General features: G+C 35.7%; 4 protein-coding genes across 11 annotated transcripts; 1 reads left to right on the top strand and 3 right to left on the bottom strand.

Moving 5' to 3' along the window:
* Positions 1–13: 13 nt before the first annotated feature.
* LOC122413023 (uncharacterized) lies at positions 14–1,378 on the bottom strand. Its single transcript, XM_043423091.1, has 2 exons — positions 1,205–1,378; positions 14–761 (listed from the first exon to the last, which is right to left on the bottom strand). The coding sequence occupies exons 1-2, from the start codon at positions 1,263–1,265 to the stop codon at positions 118–120; spliced, it is 705 nt and encodes a 234-aa protein (XP_043279026.1). The 5' UTR covers positions 1,266–1,378; the 3' UTR covers positions 14–117.
* A 101-nt stretch (positions 1,379–1,479) lies between these two features.
* Prosbeta3 (proteasome subunit beta type-3) lies at positions 1,480–3,142 on the bottom strand. The gene is made up of 3 exons (XM_043423092.1): positions 2,985–3,142; positions 2,175–2,740; positions 1,480–1,640 (listed from the first exon to the last, which is right to left on the bottom strand). The coding sequence occupies exons 1-3, from the start codon at positions 2,985–2,987 to the stop codon at positions 1,592–1,594; spliced, it is 618 nt and encodes a 205-aa protein (XP_043279027.1). The 5' UTR covers positions 2,988–3,142; the 3' UTR covers positions 1,480–1,591.
* Positions 3,143–4,812: 1,670 nt separating this feature from the next.
* On the top strand, positions 4,813–8,377 carry LOC122413529 (uncharacterized). 3 transcript variants are annotated; one of them, XM_043423944.1, is made up of 4 exons: positions 4,813–5,459; positions 5,544–5,617; positions 5,912–5,954; positions 6,373–6,470. In XM_043423944.1, the coding sequence occupies exons 1-4, from the start codon at positions 5,250–5,252 to the stop codon at positions 6,379–6,381; spliced, it is 336 nt and encodes a 111-aa protein (XP_043279879.1). In that variant the 5' UTR covers positions 4,813–5,249; the 3' UTR covers positions 6,382–6,470. The 3 variants fall into 3 exon arrangements, with proteins under 3 accessions (XP_043279879.1, XP_043279877.1, XP_043279878.1); XM_043423942.1 differs by having other exon boundaries at positions 5,247–5,459; positions 5,898–5,954; positions 6,373–8,377; XM_043423943.1 differs by having other exon boundaries at positions 5,248–5,459; positions 6,373–8,377.
* Positions 8,378–9,548: 1,171 nt separating this feature from the next.
* foi (fear-of-intimacy) lies at positions 9,549–21,481 on the bottom strand. 6 transcript variants are annotated; one of them, XM_043423394.1, is made up of 9 exons: positions 21,416–21,481; positions 17,566–18,228; positions 15,122–15,186; positions 14,323–14,605; positions 13,999–14,168; positions 13,685–13,879; positions 13,320–13,470; positions 12,429–13,117; positions 9,549–12,024 (listed from the first exon to the last, which is right to left on the bottom strand). In XM_043423394.1, exons 1-9 carry the CDS (start codon positions 21,465–21,467, stop codon positions 11,878–11,880), a joined length of 2,415 nt encoding a protein of 804 aa, XP_043279329.1. In that variant the 5' UTR covers positions 21,468–21,481; the 3' UTR covers positions 9,549–11,877. The 6 variants fall into 6 exon arrangements, with proteins under 6 accessions (XP_043279329.1, XP_043279331.1, XP_043279332.1 ...); XM_043423396.1 differs by lacking the exon at positions 21,416–21,481 and adding an exon at positions 20,714–20,794; XM_043423397.1 differs by lacking the exon at positions 21,416–21,481 and adding an exon at positions 20,453–20,680.
* Between the last annotated feature and the right edge of the window lie 61 nt (positions 21,482–21,542).

Below are 21,542 nucleotides of genomic sequence, written 5' to 3'. Positions count from 1 at the left end.
GGGAATTCGATTGTTTCCTCTAATTCTTTCCTTTATTCATTAACACATATAAGATCAGAATGATCAACACGGATTTTATAGATTGATTTATTTGTTATAACTCATTGAAGATCGTGTTTACAACTTCAGCCGTGGTTTGTTCAGCTTAGCCTCACGTTTTTTTCTGTCCCGCTCCAAGAATTCTCGTATTTGAGCTTCTGGCAACACAACACCTCGATATTTATTCGGCCAACGAACTTGGTCGAGTAGACTCAAGCGATAGTTAATATGTGTTTCAGCATCAAATTGCTCAGCTTTTTTTATCTGGGCCAACAGCTCTGCGTGAAAGTTTTTCTCTTTTTGCATCTCACGTCTTTGTTTTATTTTTCCCCAATAAAATTTCATCCTTTTCCTCAGTTTTCTCAGCTTATGTCGTCTCATTTTACGTCTTCTTATGACAATTGCTGTCACAGCTTGTTTCTCACTTATTCCTCCATTAGTCGGAAGATCCAGAGACTTGTCAATTCTAGAATCTTCTTGGCGCTGTTCAAGCTTCGGTGGCTCTCCTATTATTGCTTTAATGTTCACTGGAAATTCGTGAATTCGACCACTAGGATGAGGAGGAAGATTGGTGTCAAGAATTGGCAATGGTATCGTTGACAAACGGAGATTGGGCTCATAATATCTTTTGTCATTTACATTTTCGGTATTGTAAAAAAGTGGCCCGCCAGTTTTCGTTATTGTAGATGTCTGGGTTGAACAGTAACGAACTACAACGGCATCTGTTTGATATTTGAAAAAAATACTCATGCAATTATCAAAATTCATCATTTCTATATTTTAAAAGGTTTCACAAAAAAAATCCCATGAACCAGAAAAATATCGCTGTATACTTTTCTTTACCTCTTATATCGATAGTTTTCAAGGGATTTTTTTTTTTACTTCTTTTCAATCGAATGATAATAACCATAAGTAAGGTTAAGTTTCACTTTCGTATGATTGAAATACAAGTTTTCCATGGTATGAAAAATAGTGCTCGTTTTTATAATTTTCCCGTTTATGGTAGTAAATCAACAGTTCTATTAATAAATTTAAGAAGCAATTAAAATCCTTTGATCTCGAATGAATATTGAAACAATGTAATTGAGTTTCAGTTCGAAATTTAGAGTTAATCTCATCAGACCTTTATTTGGACAGTTTAAATCGAGGTTATTCCATAACTTACATTTTTTCGTAATTCCTAGATGTTTGAAACTTCTGCACAACACGTTAGTAACCATTGTCATGTGGATTTTTATCGCAAAATGAAACAATTTTGCAAAATTATTTACCGCCGGCTCGCTACTCGCTAACTAAAGCAGCCGAAAGGCGGCCATCTTCGAAATAAAAAATAGTCACATTCCTTGCCGAAAGACGGCGCTTTTCGAAACGACGCTCTTTCAAAATAGAATAAAAATAAGGTTGATGATTTTTTTTGAACACACGGGAAAATCTCTGTCATTTTTTTCGTGTTTTCAATCTTTTATTATCTATATCTTGATACATGTGAAGAAATAATGAGCATCCCGCTTGTAGTAAAAAAAAAGAGGCAATATTGGGTACAGTAGGATTTTCAGTCCATACGTGTCTTGACAGTTCTTGTTGTGACCTTGTCCTTTTCACTGTAACAAACATTAAGAAAATCCGATGCAATCACGACAATAATAACCCTTACCTATAAATTAAAACACTAATTTTTTTTTACTGCAAATGCAGGTAAAAGTTAGGTATTGAAAAAAAAAACTAAACTAATGACCAAGATACAGAAATGCATGATTACATAAATTGTATCAGAGCATGTAAGCTAAGGAACCAAGAAGAATTCTTTAAACAGATAAGTGGATACAGTGGAATAAAGATACTTGTAAAATGTAAAAAATTGGTAGTCTGAAAAATAACTCGAAGTAAGTGAGAAAGAAGAGTTAGAAATGACAATTAATGAAGTATCCTGAAAAAAAATCTGTGAGGAGCATATGAAGCAAAAAAAGAATTTATTGTAAACCGAGAAAATCTATGAATAAAGTATGTATAACAAATAGAAAGAAGAATTGTCTAAACACATTTCTACATTCAACAAATTATACGAACAAACATAAATCGTTCATAAATCGGACAAATATGAAAGAGTAGCAGTTGAACGATAAATTGAAACTTACATTATATGAACGATTGCTCCCCAACCGGAAATAGCATCTCTGTCACAGGCATTGACCAGGGCTTGGCTGATAGTTTCAAAAAGATCATCTGGTTCCATATCAGGTTCGTAGAGGGATTCACACATTCCATAGAGTTGTTCCGTGCATGTGCCACCCACAACAAAGTCCTCAGGCTCGTTGATGCATCCGATAAGGTCCATATTGCAAATAAAAGGTTCATATGTGATGGGATCGAGTCCAGCGATAATGGGTTCAACGAAATAAGGTCCAAATCGTTTCTCGTAAAGTAAATTTGATACAACGGAGCAAAAAGTTTTCGGACGCATACGACGATTTTCTTTAAGTTCATAAAGATTTAATCTAAACCGTAAACGTTCCATGACGGTTTGGACGTCCGTAGCAAGACCCGGTAAACCGAGAAACAAATGCGGTCCCATTTCGAAGATTTTTTCAAAATCGCAAGTTATCATTTGCGCTTGAATTCCGAATCTTCGATCGGCTGCGATCGCCACACAATTCTTTCCTTTCATGGCGATTATCGCACCGCCATTGTATGCGAGAATACTCTGAGAATTTCGGAGAGAAAAAGAGAGTGTAAATTAAACATAAATTGGGGAAAATTCACAAACTCAATTTGATCAATTTTAGCGAAACATGCAATGTCATCTGATTATTTGACAGCAACATAACCTCAAAATAATTATGAATTATTCTTTGGAATGCAATATCCTTTGAAGCTCCAATTTTCTTAAACGGATTTTATTAACAATTAATTTTTTATTTCAACGTTCATGTCATTGTTATACTTACCATTTTGAGTAGAATAACCTAAAACAAGCTCGATGACTTTCGTGCGAGTGGTCGCTGCCGGATTTTTATTAACACCGTCGGAGAACAGCGACCACACAGCGACACAATAACGGCAAACACTGAGAAACCTCCGTGAACTTGGCCGATAGATTTTAAATTTCTAAATATTTTTTTCTTGCGTTAATTGTTGTTTTTTGTCAGACTGTAGTCGGTTGATTAGCATCAGATCAAAATCGATGTTTGTCCAAAACACGAATTCAGACATTTATACAGAAGTCTACAATAAACTAAATCCTTATTGGACTACTCTTTTTTTTTATATACGTTTGAATCGTTGGTTACGCTCTGTTTGCCACCTCCTTCACGAACGTTGAAACGCTCGTATATGCTAACCTACATTACTTCACTACTTATTCACTTTCGATGGTAAGGTAGGTTTTCCAGGTTGCCATTTTTTATTAAAATGAAATTAAGAAAATATTAACCTTAATCAAAATGCCATATTTATATGGCGTAACAAATCTATTAAATTATTTGGCAGCACTGTACGCGGTACACCTACATAAAAAAAAAATTATCCTTTATCGAGTTGACCTATTGACCTATTGAGTTTTCATATTGACATTTTTCATACTTCGCGCACTCGTACTTATGAAAAAAAATCGTTGGTATAGTTACTCACGTTTACAGGAACGGCCCTTGATCTTCCTACCTTTTTCCTCCACGATCCTCGCGCTCTCCATCTTCCTCCACGATCCTATCGTTCTCCTCCTTTCTACAATCTTCTTATCCTGCTGCTATGCATGGTTCCGATCACGGTTCCGATATTTCTTCATACTCCCATATTTTTAACTTGTCATCACTACACCACATCACAGAGAATCTTAATCGATTCATGATCACAAATTTTTATTTCGCTGTTCTGTTTTTCGAGGGCGAGCTTGAGTTTATTCACCAAAAATCTAACTCTATACCGACGCGACAAAGACAACTCGTTTTTTAATCGCACGTTTTCATATTTTCGAAATATAAACACGTGAAAGTCAAGATTTTTTAATTTTTATGAAGGCAACGAACGACATCACCAAAATGTAGGAGAAACTGGAGAAACGAAACGACCCCCGGAAATATAGAAAAAATTTTCCCATGGAAAGAAATGCTTTTCAAATTTTGAAAAAAATGTCCATATTTTCCAAAAATGAACGAATCGTTATTTTTCATTCAATTTTAACTGTAATATTTGTTTCGTTGTATTTTCGCGTCTTTTATCAATATACACGATTCTAAATTTCTTTCGTTTTTTTACTTTGTAATTTAGGTGTTATAATCGAATCAGTTATCTGAGTGGGAGTGGAAAACTGTTTTTATAAAAATTATGACCGTTATCAACTTTTATTGGTTTCTATTTTATTTGTTTAACCGTCCATTATTTAATCATAATTCCACTGACCTTTTCGATTAATTGAAAAAAATTAAATCGCGTAAGATTATTTCAACCATTAAAGATAAAGTAGAATTCCATGTATCGTATTTCGTGCTTCGTTTTCTCAATGCACTGGAATCTACAATCGATAATGCATAGTATTTAAGCAATTGAACTGACGCTCGCGCTCCGCACTAGCGGTGCTAATCCTCACACTCCTCACCCGACGCCCGGTGAGCGGCGAGCGGCGAGTGAAGCGAAACATGTTGCGCGGCTGCGCGCGCTCTCTCCTGCCTCGCGCTCCCCACCCGTCCTTTCCCAGTGTTGCCAACTTAGGGGTTTTCCCCCTAAATTTAGGGGCAACGCAGATGCCTAGGGGTTTTTTTAGGGGCAATTTTTTTTTGGGGGTTTTTTTAGGGGCAACTTTTTTCTAGGGAATTTTTTAAGGGCTACTCTCATTTCGAGTTTTCAAGTGTTCGGTGCGTGTTAAAGACGAAATATTCTACCGAGACCGAGACCGTGTTCCGATACTGTGAGTACTGTAAGCCCTATAGGGATGGTACAAGTAGACTACCGCGCCACTAGTGGTGAAAAGTGAAAATTTTTGGGGATCTTTTATCATTATTGTATTATTATTATATATATATATATTCAATTATTATGATTATATTTCAATCAAAGTATTGAAAGTGCTACCCCAAAAACTTATAAATTATGACATTAGAGGCGCCACGAGTACTTTCGACCTGCCCTCTATCGAATCTGCACCATCTCTATTCGCTCTGTGCGCGTGGGCGGAGCCAAAAATCTAATACTACTACACTAATAGTATTAGTGTGTTCATGCATACTGCCAGCGCCACCATAAAGGGGACTCCGGCGTTTTTGGAGGAATACGTATACACGACACACGCTCACTTTCAAAGTAGTATGTTTACGCGCACGGAGCGAATACCAAAGCAAATACTCGCAGTACTCACAGTCACAGTCAATATCGGAACACGGCCCGAGTCTCTTGATTCTGCTCGCTCGCGTACCTTCTCGGATTGCAAAGTAAGTCATTTTCGTTTTTTGAAGTATCAGCGAAAAAATAAAAAAGGTATTAATAATTCAAACTTATATTCAAATTCATTACAGCATGCCAAAAGAAAAAAACAAAAAATATCTGCAAAAATATGTAAAGTGTTGGGAGACCGATTCAGCGCTTCAAGGTTAGTTAACATGCATTTTCTAAATTCGAATAAAATATATATTCATTCTCAATTTTTTCTATTAAATATTATGTTTAATTATTACGCTCTGTCCGAACGACAAAACGGTTGTATGTAAAGATACATATAAAGATACGTGGAAGTTGAAAGTGAAAAACGAGGATCGAATGAAAATAGATTCAGTTTTTACGTTTACAAGATTATTAAACATAATCAACTCAAAATAATGATTGTTCCAATTCGGTTAGTTTAATCTATGAGATGAATGTTTACTACACAGGGATTTCTTCAAAGCTTGCAGATCAACCGAGGTTTTCAAAGTTTTTTCCTGAAAAAGGTAATTTAAGTTATGTGAACCAGTGTGTTCTGGTTCGGTTCGTAGAATGTGTTTGATTAAGAGCTTCATTTGGTGGTAGTTTCACTGGTTTCTTTTTTCCTTTTCATTCCAGGTAGTTAACCTCAATTTGATTCCATTTTCACCTCCTCGTCTTGCTTAGTTTCCTACAATTTTTCATCAGTATATAGACACTCGTACTCCTTCGATTCCTCTAATACTTTTAATGTTTCCTCCAATGTGTTTTCACCTAATGTTTTAATATTTCTTCAAGTATGCACTGTTTTAATTCTTCTTTATTTGTGATGGTCCGACTAACTATTTTAAACATTTGTTAATGTTTATATGGACTTTCGCAATTGATATTGATAAATATCATAATTTATTATTATTATTAAATGTCTTGTGGTTTACATTATAGGTTGGCTAGGGCCTGATCCAACTGATACATGTTCTGCGGTCTGCAAATATTGTCGAATATCGTTGAAAGCTCACAAAAAGGATTTGATGAACCACGCAAAGACAGAAAAACATAAAAAAGCTGTATCCTTGGACAAATCAGCAAAGACATTCGAACCGTTGACTTCAACATTTGAGCCAGTTCTGACAGAAGCAACGAAGATCGCCGAATTGAAAATTGCTGCATTTATTGCAGAACATAGTTCACTGCAGACTGTGAATCACATGATCGACATTCTGCCGCAGCTGGACCCTTCGTCACATATAATTTCGAATTTGAAACTCCATCGCACTAAATGTTCGATGTTGATCAAGAACGTCCTCGGGCCTTGTATGCTCCAAGAACTTATCCAAGAAATTGGCGACGGTCCATACTCACTCATAATCGACGAGAGTACTGATCTTTCAACGCAGAAGGTGTTGTGTATCATGTTGCGATTTTTCTCTTTCGAGAAACGAGAAGTGGTTACAACGTTTTATCGGTTAATCAAATTAATCGATGCCGATGCAAAAAGTGTGCATAGTGCCATTAAACTTCAATTAGAACAAGATGGTTTAAAAGTTGAAAATATGGTCGGCATTGGCGTTGATGGAGCGAGTGTGATGGTTGGAAAACACAACTCAGTTACAGCTTTGTTTAAGCGTGAAATAGATGACCTAATCGTTATGCCATGTGTTTGTCACTCACTTCATTTATGCGCTGAAAAAGCATCGGAAATGTTGCCTCGTCCATTAGAATTTTTGGTTCGAGAAACGCATAATTGGTTTTCTTACAGCCCCAAACGGTTAGAAAAATATAAGCTTTTGTACGAAACAATTAATGGTAGTGGAAAACCGAATAAAATTCAGGGTCTTAGCGGAACTCGTTGGCTTGCTCGATCCGAGGCTATCGATACCATCTTAAATCAGTGGGAAGAATTGCAATTCTTATTTTCAATTGCAAAATCAGAAGACAATTGTCACATGGCTGCTCAGTTATACAACATCATGATAAGGTTACCCTACAAAGCTTTTCTTATTTTTTTAAAATACGAACTGAAAAGTGTAACGCAATTAAATTTGCTTTTTCAAAGTGATTACGTAGAACCTACGAAATTACTTGAGGATCTTTTTTTGATGTTCAAAAACTTACTGCAAAAGCTCGTTGTACCATCGAGCTTGCAGAAATTAACTGACAGTGAATTGATCAATTTCGATTTTCAATCTTGTTTAATGCATACTTCAGCAATGTATTTTGGCTACGAGTTTCACGTCATTGCTCAAGATATTGAACCAACAGAATTATTGGATGTTAAAGAAAGGTGCAAAAAATTTCTCTGTACTTTGGCTCAAGAGGTTCAAAAAAGATTGCCGGACAACTTATCTATCCTAAAGACGATGGCCGATCTTCATCCTAAAATCGCATTATCGCGAATGAAACCCAGTTTAACAGGTATTATTGCAAAATTCCAACGCACTCACTTATACGGCAATAAGAATGAGACAGAGTCAGAATGGAATCAATTGCAAAATAAATCGTGGCCAAATACAGTCAATTCCGTTGAATTTTATTCAGCCGTTTTTGTAGATTATGATTCTGCTGGTCAAAAGCGATTTGAAAACATTGCCAAATTTTCAATGGCTCTACTTACACTTCCGATTTCAAATGCAAGTGTCGAACGCGCTTTTTCGACATACAACGTAATTAAAAATAAATTACGAAATAAGCTGTCTCTTGAAGTACTGCAAAGTATTATGATGGTACGGTTCACTTTACAAAGACAATCCGGATCTTGCGTCAAATTTGTTCCTTCTGCCCGTATGCTCGAAATGTTCAACGTTAGTATGTACGATTTCAAAAATGCAAACAATACTCAGAAACAATGTGATTCAGTCGATGTTGTCGACGAAATATTCGATAACTACATTGGCGAAATATGAAGACGCGGGAAAAAAATTCTTACAATAAAATGTCAATTGTTCTCTTATTAATTTGTTATTATAAATAACATTTTTCACTATTTGTATTTATTCCATTGTAAAAATTACATGGTGTAAATTAAATGATAATTTAATTCTCACTAAATGTTTTTTGTTCAATGTTTTTATTTTCCGATATTTTCATTAAATTTTCATTACAGGAATATTTTTTAGATTATTATAATAAAATTCATTATAAAAATGTTTATTTTTATTTAAAAGTATAATTTTAAGCAATATTCAATGTTACGAAGGAATATAGCGCTTCTTCAAAAATAGGGGTTTTTAGGGGGATTTCAGATGGATTTTGGGGGGGGACGGTCCGTAGGAGTTGGCAACACTGTCCTTTCCACTCACCCGTTGGCCGACCGAACGCCTGTACCCCCATTCCACTACAATTACTTCGCTACCATGCGAAAGCGAAATTCAACGACGCGTGAAACGTAAACACACGTTATGAACGTAAACAAACCGAACAAATTATTCAATATCCATTCAGAATGATTCGAATATCATATTTTTCTACACGGACCATAATTTTATTAATGCACGAACATGTATTCCCCAAACCGTAAAACCAGTAAAAATCATCAAATAAAATTCATATTACTTTCCAGTATGTGAATTAGATCTATAATAAACTTTTTTTGACTTTCGAAATAATAACCCTTATGCCCGTTTTCTCCAACGTTAATCTGAGGTTAAACTCGGTTCATCCTATCTCGAAATTATATGAAAATATAATTGTGAGGTGTATTTCACCTAAAAAACGTGCTCAAAGTTGATGGTGCGCGTAAAAAACACTTTTTCGGTTAAATCTCTCGTAAAAAATTAAATTTTGAGTTTTGAAAAAAATCCTTACAGAGTTTTACAGACAAGGATCCATGCTTTAAAGGAGAAATAGTCCACTTTGCAACCGTTCCAAAAAGTCTATTTATTTTGGAGTATTAAGTGGCTATGCTCCCTACTTTTAGAGAGGGGATAACGATTTCTTAATATTGGGGGTTTTACTTATGAGATGCTAATCTGTAAATGCTATTCATGTGAGAAAAAAAATTTGGGGTCAACCAGACCCCAGATGCACACTAAGGGTTAAGTTACGGCTCGGGAAATGTTTGTACTTCGATAAAGATACGTTAATTTAAAAAGCATGGGAAGGTAAATGAAAACCATCGTAAATTCATTTCGAATAACCAGTCGTTTCTCCTGTTTTATTACTTTTTTCTATATTACAAAGAAAAAAGTATACGAAATGTTTAATGGTAAGTTCTCACATACTTTTTTTCACAAATCCCCATCACTCCATCGATGAATTCAATCCACAATAAATTTTGCCGAAACAGTTCGCTTCAATTTTATACGAAAAAAAAGTGCAACAAATTCAACGAGAGAAAGAACAAAAGAATTCGACCTCGTTTTTCATTTTTTTTACGTAAAAAAGTATATTTATCGTACCTACATTGTATATATATATAATATTATTATAATTATTCATTTTTATTTCATTCTTTTCGTCGACGAGCGAAAATCTAACAGTCGCGTAGCCAGTTTTTTTTATTTCAACTCTTTTAAGTAATTATTCAATTAAGTTCGAGAACGTATGGAAAGGGCAAAGAAATAAGGAAATAAGTGAAATGAAAGACGGAAAAAAGTACTCATGCGATTCACGTTTACGAAAAGAGACACAAAATGAAGTAGCGTTCCAATTGAATTAATAAGTAATTAAGGGGGCGAGCTACTATCAACAAGCCCAAAAAAATAAATACATCATTCACACAATCTGAAATCAGATATCAGCGAAACAGAAGTAAATTTTACTCTGCCTGAAGAAAAAAATAAATGCAATTCACGGCGCGAACCACGAGAGAAAAAAAGTGGAAACAAGAAAAAATGGAAATACAGGTCATTCAATTCTCGATTGATAGTTCTAACTAATCGATGGGTCATGTTTCTTTTCGCTTTACTTATTATTCTATTTCGCTCCATCCTCTTTTTACCCTATTAACACTAGTGAGAAATATAGTACATGAGTTATTTAAATTGCGAGTTTTTTTTCTTTTTTTTTTGCGATTGGATGATGTATGAACGTATTCGACAAGAGTTAGGGCAATAATTCGTGAATTTTCATAATTTTCTTTCCTTTCCCTCAAATGATAATCAAAGTGGTTAAAACTAGAGATTTTAATGGATTCGATAATTCGTTGCAATTTTTGTGTACTTTCAATTAGAGAAGCGTTTTCTTATGCCGTTAACGATATTCACTGTCATAATTCTGCTGAGAAAATTGCCAAGAACACCGAATCGAAAAAAAAATGTATTCATATTTTGTCAACCACTTATGATTGATCATTGATATCACAATACAAATTGATCAAGGCTCGACAAATGCTTCAGGATAAATTGAAAGTGGAAATTTTATTGATATATTTCGAGAAACATTCAAAAATGTTGTCTGTAAAAATGTTCTTTTTTGACAAGAAATTGATAATTTTCTTTCGATACAAAAGTAAGGCTAATGAAAATTCTTGAAAAATTTATTTACAAGTTCGTAAGGGTATAAAAATTTGAGAAAAACAAAGAAGCAAAGTTTCATCCTGAAATACCCGACGAGCTCATAAATATTCGATTAGGACGTGATGGTAAAGATAAAATACTGTTTCGGTGTTTGACCGCTTCGGACAATCATCGTTCGAACGAAAATATACAAGAGAGAAGAGAAAAGAAGTTGTGCCCAACCCCGATCCAATGCGAGATGCGATTAGCGAGTTTTTTTTCTCTTTTCATCGAACGTTTCGCTTTATCTCCCGGAAACGCGATCACATTGTTGGAAATTATTATGCAATTATTGGAAGTAGCACCAAGTTATTCTTTAGTATAAGTATTTTCGGAGTTTCGATTCTTTAAGCACGCGTTGAAATATTTCTTTTACGCAGTTCTTCAATATTTTCAGAAAAAAACGTGAACAAGACTGAAAATTGTTGATAACAATAGTAGAAAAGTCATGAAATGAGTAATGCTAATTGCAACGTCGTACACGAAGAGCGTGTGTGAAAAATTGCGAATATCGAACATTATCGATAAATATCGAACGTTTTTTGTGTGCCTGTGTATGTATGTGTGGGTGTGTGTGTGTGTGTTTTTATAAATCTCACGATTTTGTCGATTGTTACGAAGAACTTGAAAAAAATTTATGAGGTTATTCGTTTTGCAGGCTGCATTTTTTAGGATTTTTCATCCAACGGAGAGTACAGCCGATAAAAACAAACGAAATGAGTAAATAATTCGAGAATCTTCTCGCAGTGAACTGTGAATGTTTTTTTTTTTAGGTGAAATACACCTCACTTCGCGTCATATTTTTCTTCGTACACTTGCTCTTGTACTATTTCTGTAAACATTACCAAACGCTATTTCGTGGTTCGTTTCTATCCACTCGGCTCTCGTTTCTGTGAAAAAGTTTTTCATCGACCGAGAATTGGCGAAGATCTTACTCTTCTTCCTTTCCCCCGTTTCAATCGCTAAATAAGTTCTTGAGGTCGTGCTCATAGAGCGCTATTATCAACATCACACCGAGCCCCGTCAATAAACCCAAAGCCTGGAGAACACACTCCCAATGCGAACCACCTTCTTCGGAGTGAGACGACGATAATTCGGGAATCTGTAAATTCAACAGTCCATATTGAAGTAATGAGAAATATTGGAAATTTATATCATCACTCTTATTTAATTCAAGCTATTATTTTTCTTTTAATTTATATGTTGTGCAAACAATATTGTGACGAGGATGACATTTTTTTTATTTGCATCTTCGCTCATTTTTATTCTGTCCTATTTGTTCCGATCGATTTTAATGTTCTATTTTTATTTTCCCGTTCTAGTTTTTCCTTCAACTTTTTTGTCATATTCTACTTTGGTCTACTTCATATATCATTAGCATTTGTCTATTATTATTATCTAGCAAAATGATTGATCGTGAGTGCTAGAAAACCAATAGTCAGGACGAAGAGTCATTTTCAGACAGTAAGGTTACATAAGACAAGGAGATAAAAATAATTTTCTTACCATATCAACAAGAGCGATGTAAATAAACATTCCAGCAGCAGCGGCAAAGATCCAGCTGGTCGCTGCGGGTGTAGCACCGAGAAGAACGCCGATAACCATGCCAAACAAACAAAGAACAGAGGACAATAAATTGTAAAAGAGAGCCTGCTGCCAGCTCATGCCCGCTTTTAATAAAACTGCAAAATCGCCAAGCTCGTGCGGTAGTTCGTGGCAAAAAACGGCAATGGCGGTGGAAAAACCGCCTGCGATATTGGCTGCAAAAGCAGCACCGATTGCCATGCCGTCGGTGAAATTATGAAGACCATCGCCCATGACGACCATCCAAACGACGCTCGACATCGAATCAGGGGCCGCATGTACGTGTCCATGGGAATGCGTATGACCATGGTGATTGTTCTCGTGTTCGCGTATTATAACCGTATAGCTCTCGGATTCGTTGAGACAAACTTCGTCCCGTGTTTCCGGATTTCCAATCCCAACACTGTTGTTCAACGCTTTGCCGAGATTTTTCAATTGTCCGTTTTCACCTTCCATATGCCATTCCTCGCCAGACAAATTGTTCTTTATTTTTGTGTCATCGTTATTTTCCTTCATTTTACACACGCTGTTGCACTTTGACGTTAATGGCTTTTCCTCCTCAATCGTTGCTGGACGCTCATGGTCGTTGTGCACGTGGTCGTGATGATTGTCTAAGAATGAAAAACGATTTCATTGAATTTAGTAAAAAAAAAAAAATTTTAAGAATCTACCGAATTCTCTCATACATTATTTTGTTCATAATACGCATGTCAGAAATGCTTCTGCTTGACTGCGATGTCCGTTGCATCGTAAAAGCAATTTTTTCGAATTTTGAATATTTCCAATATTTGGAATGGTATATTTTTATTTTACCTCTTGTTTCCGTAGTGATTTCCCCATAACAATAAGGATACGATGAGTATTTATGTTTGCACAATTTTTCTCCGACGTTGTTGCTATTGTTGCCATCTGTTTCTCGCATTACTCGGACTCGCGAAGGGAGCTGTAAATCATCAGGGATAATCTGAGAAAGGTGATTGAATATCTGGAGCTTCGAAATGAATGTTGACGAATCGTCGCGTCGCTTAATTTCCAATTTGTCCTGAACTGATTGCGTGCAACGCGACGACACGGCACAAGTACTTGTCACAGACATAAAAGCACACGAAAATGATACTAATTTATGTACAAATAAGTATTTTTTTTTTTTACTCAAACTAGAGTAGTGTTTTTCTCACTTTGCTTTTTCGTTGACGATGCTTCCGCCATTCAGCGATCATCGAAAGGGCCTTTTCCGTGAAGAAAAATATTATCAGGCCTATCATTGCTGTGAGACCTTTCCACATATTTATGTTGTGCTCCGCTTCCATTTCTGCTTCGCTTTTTCCGGATAGAGCAGTCTCGTGATTGTGAGAATGATGCGACATCATTGCCTGTAGTCAGTTGTACAAAACAGATCGATTCGTTACTACTCCAATAAAAATATTGAATTGTTTTTCCTTTCACAACCGACGGATTTGCAAATATGAAATTTAGCATTTTTTTTACTTACGTGCGGTAACAAATGGATTAATGCATCGCCGCATAAAGTGCCGATCGCGAGGGCGACGAAAAACTGCAAAACTTGGTGATAATATTTCTTGCCCATAAATGGCACCACGAACATACCGAGTAGGCCGCTTATACTTATGAACACGATGCTAATTGTAGAATAGGTCCAGACTGTAAGCAAATAATATGGATTTCCGCATTATAAACACCAATATTATTATTTTTTGTAAAATGGTAATTATTATTAAAACGACAGTTTACGATTACAAAGTACTTCTTATAGTTTCGGGTATTCATTGAATTCTGTGTTTATTAAAAAATTTACCTTGAACCATATTTCGGGTTTCCTCGTCAATTTCTTCGACATTTTTAACAGCGAACACATCCACGATCGGTCCGGTCATCGTCGGAGAATAAGCGTTCATCGGAACGATGCATCCTTCTCGTTCAGATCTCGTGTTACTTGCAAGATGATAAATAAGGATAGGACAAACACGTGAAAAAAGCCATCCCGGCAATTCTTTCACATCACTCGCGCTTGTCTTATTCGCTCTCACAGAACTCGAGTTTTGTGAAACCGTGTTCAACAATTCCCCGCTGTTGAGACACTTGAATAAAAAAAAATTTACCAATTAACGAGACTGGCAAGATATTTACAAATGAGAAATGTTGCCAATTTTATTAATCATCAAATTATTTTGAAAGAATCAAGTTAATCGATTTTACGACTGAAGAAATGATTCATTTCAAACGGAGGATGAATCGTATAGATAAATTATTTACTTTGCGGTGCCTTGAAAGCTATTTATCCTTGCTCAATGTTTAGTTCGAAAACAATAGATTTTTATAAATTGAGAGTCAAAATGATGTCAATGACGAAGTTATCGATCCTCATTGGATTCCTTCCTTATCAAATGAATAAACGTACAAGGCTTTTCAGTATAATTGCGTGAAATTTCTTTCAAATGGGCATTTAGGCTTATTTATTAGTCAATTCCACGAGCTCGTAAAAGCACTCGATTATTTTTCGATCTTCTTTCATTCCAGACACAAACTTTCCGAGAATATTCAAATTTTTCTCGAAAAATGACTAAAATGTGGTGTCAATTACGCTGAGAACGTACTTTTTGTGGCGAATTTGAGCTGTTGGCATCGACGAGTCCAATTTCCTGGGAATGCTTTTCTCCATCTGTGAATAATAAAAATAACAATGTTTCGAAAATCGATAATTTCACAATGAAATGAATTTCTTTAAAAGTATACTTAAGAATAGAATTGGGAATCGACTGAAATATGCGCTTCACTTTTCCAAAAACCTTTTACTCGACTTTTTTTCTTTTAGTTGAATAATAAATGACTCGTTGAAATGCCGGAAACCCAAGAACTAATCAACATAATATGATAAGGCCAGAAAGTGCGAACGTCGTTTTTTCGGTCTCAAGTTCAATTCCCATAACCGTGTTCAAGGACATGACGAAACGCGGGCTGTTTATCGTGGCGAGTGTAACAAGAAATCTGCTCAACGTCTCGCTATAATTGTCCAGCAAATTGGTTCAATTAAAACGTCGCTCTGAGAAAGCAATATTGGCGTGGAATATTTTTTCTCTGGATTTATAACGAACGAGTAATAAATGGTAAAGACGAAAAGTAGAGATTAGAAGCGTGGAATGGTACGGATAAATATTTGTTGACGGATTCATGGAAAACCAATCGTAATCGATGTTGTATTAAGAATGTAGATTCCCGCGATAGTGCACGTCAGATTCGCACTAACCTTGGAACCGAGCGATTGAAAAAAAAAAAATAATAATGCGACTTATAAAAGCTTATCAAAAATTCAGTTTCAAGATAATAAATAGTACGATTAACTCACTACTTAATTCATCCGAAAATCAATCCACGTGTTCACGAATTTCTGCGTAGTTGATTCATATCAAAAGGAACAGTCGAAAATCACGTGAAAAGGCAGGAAGTCGTACGATAAATGAAAAACAACAATCTCACTCTGACAAAAACTAATCAATAACTCTAAAAGCAACGATAAAGATAACTAGATAAAAAATAACTATTGAGCAGCAAATAATTGGGATTGGGGGAAATGGACGATTTGAAAGATTTTTTTAAATCCAATGATTACTAATTCTACGAGCTTCGAACTTTGAAAGAATACCCGAGGGGCGATTATTGAATACGAAAGGGTAAACAGAAGGAAGTAACTGATATCGTATGGATGATAGAGTTATGATTATCGATTTTCTCTTATCTTTGAAATACGCAAAAAATATATATGCGTACATTCTTATGCCCGTATTCTCCAATGGGACTGCTATAAAAATGTAACTTCAATGTAATAAAGAGGTGAGAAAAATATGTAACTTTCTTATGAAATATTATTAAGAACGACAGGAGTTTTCGAACATCGGGTACAGGCTTTATTTTTCACGAATGATCGTCTTTGAATTGGAAAATATTCATTCCTGCAGCGAATTTCACTCACAGGGTATCCAATTCGAGCCAATAAAACGTGAATTAATAGTATTCCTAAGTCGTGGGACGGTTGCGAGAAGCGAGCAGTGGCGGTCGGTATTTCGGTGGGTCAATTGGAAACAATTTAGTGATGAAAATAATGAAATACTAATTGAAGGTCAATGGAAGAAAAAATTGTTGAACTCAATGTGTTCAATTGGGATGGATAAATTATTGCATTTTTTATCTCTGAACCACGTGAATCCCGAGGATTTATTTCTATTGGTTAGTCTGGATTTGGAGAACTTTTTCTTTGTATCGTGCGAATAGGCGTGAAAAAAAGCAGCAGGAATTTGACCTTGAGCCAATTGAGAAATAATAAAGGTAATTCTTAAGGATCGTCGTCGTACATACTTGGCCGGATTTAATTGTGGCATAAAATCTCGATACGATCGCAGCACTACGAGAAAGGAAAGTTGGAGAGAAAAATAATAACGATGGATAATGATTTATAAGGAAATTTCGCGGCCCGAAATAACGGCAAAAAGAAAAATACGCTTGGCCAATTCTTACGAAGGCCCCGTCTTGTTCACCCGATTTTCCATTGTACTCGTTCGATAAGTAATCCGCTCATTGAGTTGAGCAATCTTTCGCGTCATTTCGTTTCACGATAACGCAATAAACTTTCGATACCGAGGGAAATCGTTGACTCAATAAATCTCCCATGAAATTTCAATGGGCCGACTTTACGAAACTTTCGGCGCTGCTAATGCTCGATGAAAAAGTCCAATTCTATTCACGATTCTGATGCTATCTTGAGTTTGAGTTGGTGGAATCGAAAGCGAGATCGTAAGAATTATTTTGGGAAAGAGTCACCGTAGGATGTATTTTTTGATAAAACTTTGAAGACATTGAGAATAAAAAATATTCATTTTGAAAATTCAAATATCAAGCTTCAACAGAAGTTGGTATAATTTTCAAGTTTTCATCAATTAGACAGAATAGTTTGTTTGTGGAATGATAAAGTATGAACGCTCTGTCGGTTGATTATGAATGAATGAAGGAGTTAATGATATTTGTATCAAGCTCTAATAAAATTTACCTTTCGGAACACTGCCCCGATTTTCGAGGACATTGCTATGATCGAAATTCTCCAAATTCTCGATCATTCGAAAAAGTCCCAATCTCTTGATTAATTTTTCGAATCCTTCGATACTGAGGCTCGTCCCATCGCCATAAGTATTGAATAGTTTTTTCATAAAGTATTTTTCATCAATTTCTACGTTACGACGGTTTCGCCATTTTTTCATTGAATTCCCGTCACTGAATTTTGAATCTCCACGCTTTTCTACATCTTCGAGAGGCTGTCCGAGTCGTTCGTGAATTTCCAAATTCGGCAGACTTTCCGTTATCTTCTCTTGTGTTTTCGCACTCAGTTTAGAGGCCTTTGACTCCAAGTAAGAGTGCGAGTATTTTTTAGATGTTGCTCGCTTGGGCTCTTTCGATCTGCGCACACTATCTGTGACTTCGGCGTACTTTGGCTCCGGTCCGCCCGTTGAATCCGGACTCCCGCCGGAACGTTCTTCTCTCCACGTTGGTACCGATCCCATTGGATCCGGCCAACTCCATGAACTTTTTGTTATGGGTGATGACATATCCATGTGTGCGGAACACGGTGTATGAGCTGCGCATAGTACGCACACTACACACACCGTAACAAAGTGATGCGAAGACATTTTCAACCACTTTGCACCACTCAATTTACCTGTACAGAATAATAAATGATTGTTATTATTCTTTCAGAGTCTCCATAATATATTTTATCTGTGGCAGACTTGCTTTTTGTAATATCATGAAAATCCTATAAAATGATGATTTTACGTGAGAATGGAAATGATATTTTTTTGAGAAAACTATACCCCAATCCCTTCGGACATAGCGACAATAAAGCTCATATTAGTTTAGAGAGAACAGAATAAAATGAAAAAGAAATTTTATTTTATTTTTCCGTAGCACATGTTTTTATGTACCTCGCTAAAAAGTTTATTGGAACATTTTTAAAATCTTTTTTTCAACTTTAATAAAATTTTAAATTTCTACCAAAGGAACACTTGATTTTAGGATGCTATTAAATCATTGTAAATACTTTTTTCAAGTTTTGAAAACACAGTATTTTGAAGGATGAACGATGCTTCATCCTTGATGAAATCAAACAACAGTATTAGAACCCAGAAGGTAGACAACATCGCGCTACGTCGGTTAAACTCGTATGAGCACATTTGCCAAGTGTTGCCAAGACTGAACTAACGATACTCTTTCCTCAATTCCTCAAACAGAAACTTGTAGATAAGAAGATTAAAAACGCGAGCTTTCGAATGAACCTAACCTCTAAAAAAAAACCTGTACTTTGATACAAAGCACAGCACTCAAAAACATGAATCAAACTGATCACATATCTAATAGTGGTACATAATGAAAAATGAACTGCGATGAGAAATTATCGTTTTTAATAAAAAAAATGATACGAAGATAGCACACCGAGGAAAGAATACAAGGATAAAAATGATTGTGTCGTCTGCTCTTGTCAAGAACGCGTGTATTTCGCTTTCTTTCATTTACAAATGGCAAATAAATTTAACTGATATTTTTAATGAAAAAGCACACTGGTGAAAAAAAAAAATTTCAAAGATTATGAACGAATATCGAGTATAATTAGAAAAATCTATTTATAGTGTAAAAGTATGGAGTACTTCGAAAGAAACGTGTGCATGTTTGGTTACGCGGTTACGCGTCGTTTTTGTAAATAAATCTGTGTATAAGGCGTTTCATGTGAAAGTTTCAACGTCGAGCCTCTATGATTTGTCATGAGTATTTTTTTTTTCGAATGAGTTTCTTTTTGATGAAAATAGTGTTAAGATTTTTTCGCATTTTTCAATTAGCGAACTGTTTCATTTTCCGTGTTAATTCATTTCTAACCAATTTTCAGGTGAAAAAAACAAAACGAAATTCCACATTGAGCTTTTTTATTATTTTAGGAGTGGGTCAATATCGAGATGGAAGTTCTATTTCAAATTTTTTTTGTAATACTTTTTATCTTCGAATTATTGCAGTTTAAATCCGATGAGAAAAAAATGACAATTCGATGGCCTTGAAAGCTTAGCCACATGGCACATCGAAATAACCAAAAATTCCTTTCTCACATTTTTTTTAGGCGAACACAAAAATCGTACGAATCAAAGTCAGCGGTTTAAAAAAATGAAAGTATCGCGTAAAGTGCCTCATACTTATTATTATTACAATGAAGAGTGATTTACGCGAAATATGTGAGAGTGGTAAATAAAAAACACAAAATCTAGGTCACGAAACAGGCGGGTGTATAACTTGGAAAAATACGCGGATAGAGGTATAAAGAATCGTTGTAAATTGTCAGAAAAATAGTGAAACGCGAGAATATTCAAGAGTAAAGTAGAAGTGAAGAGTTGGGAGTAGGGGGGATGGAAGCGTTGTGAATGCAGCGAAACTTTCGGGACGCCGAAAATCCGAAATAGACGAAGAACGAATACTCGCAAGCGGGATGCGGGATATCGTACATTCGGCACTCCTTCGTGGGAATACTCGTGTATTTTTAGCTGTCAAGTGTAACGCAACGAGAGAGACACGCAACACACGCACACACACGCGAATGAAAACATGAGGAATAAATAACGTTACGTTTCATTCGGTGATTTCAGCCACCCACGATTTTCCAGCATTGATAGAGAAAACGGAGGCATGGACGTGCGGAAGAAAAAGAAAACAGCAGAGCATAAAGAAATTGTCACGAATTTAGGTTAGGTCGATTGGCAAAATTCGTATGTTTGGTAGAATAAAAAGGAAGGACGCGATTTCGCAGCACAAAACATACGGTTTTCGAAATAAAAATGGTCGGAAATCGAACAATATTCCTATGATTATTTTTGTCTGTCCGACCAGCGCACATCCCTATCTACCTTCCGCAAAGCTTCCTCGACGCCTTCGCTCAGCAATTTTTGTTCGACTTCTCACGATTATTCATACATATATCCCGATTTTTTAGACGAATGCTTTATTCCAAGCTCGCGAGCGCAGACACTTTTATATGATACTTTATTTTTGTTATGTCGATTATTCAATTTTTTCTATTCATGCTTTTATTTATGGATCAGATTAATACAACCGGCTTCCCGATTGAACTGCTAGAGACGCGCGCGCACGCGTGTCAAAAATTCTACCTGATTGTACTCAACCTCAGCCGACGATCCGTCGAACACGACTCGCACGACTACTACCTGCTACTGCTACTGCGGCCTTTCATTCCCCTCGCCCCGGTTGTTGCCCCCTCCACCCGCACTCCGCGCCTATCCCGCTTACGGTTAGCCACTTTGTGTAGGTAGCCGCATAAACAACATCTTTTGTTTACGAGAATGCGATGTGTAAAATGGAAAAAGGTTGACACAAGTTTGTCGAAATACATTTGAAAATTGATGAAAGCAAAATTTTAATGCAATTAAAAGTTTCGACTATTGCAGATCAAAAAATGTATGCTTTTTTTTTTATACACGAATCAACGTTTATCATTTATTTGGCATCATGAAATTTCTCAAAAGTTATCTCTAACGAAAAATAACAACTATTTCTAAAAGTCATAAATTATTTTTCCTGCTGCGAGTGTCAGAAATTTCAAAATTTCGTGAAATTGCCAATCGCCCATAACAATGAATAAAAATTTTCGAATAACATTTTTCAGTTGTTTGTGGAAAATGAGTTCGAAAAAAATTGTTCAATCGTATAATTTTATGATCTTGAAAATATATATATCCGTATTAGATGTGAAACACGTGCTTTAAAAATATGCAAAATGTGCATTGTATGCAAATGATAAGCGTGTTACGAGTATGGAAACGTGAGGGTATGTAAACGAGATTCATGCGTACTTAATTGATTAAGATAGCACGAAACGAAAGATGACAATTTACGATTTCCCATTTTAGAATCGATGTTAATGCAATCGAATCTAAATAGATTACTGAAATATAAAATTGACGATGCAGTATTTATACG

Source organism: Venturia canescens, chromosome 7 (genome assembly GCF_019457755.1).
Source record: "Venturia canescens isolate UGA chromosome 7, ASM1945775v1, whole genome shotgun sequence".
NCBI classification, from domain to species: Eukaryota; Metazoa; Arthropoda; class Insecta; order Hymenoptera; family Ichneumonidae; genus Venturia; species Venturia canescens.
This window is presented reverse-complemented; position numbering and strand designations above follow the sequence as displayed.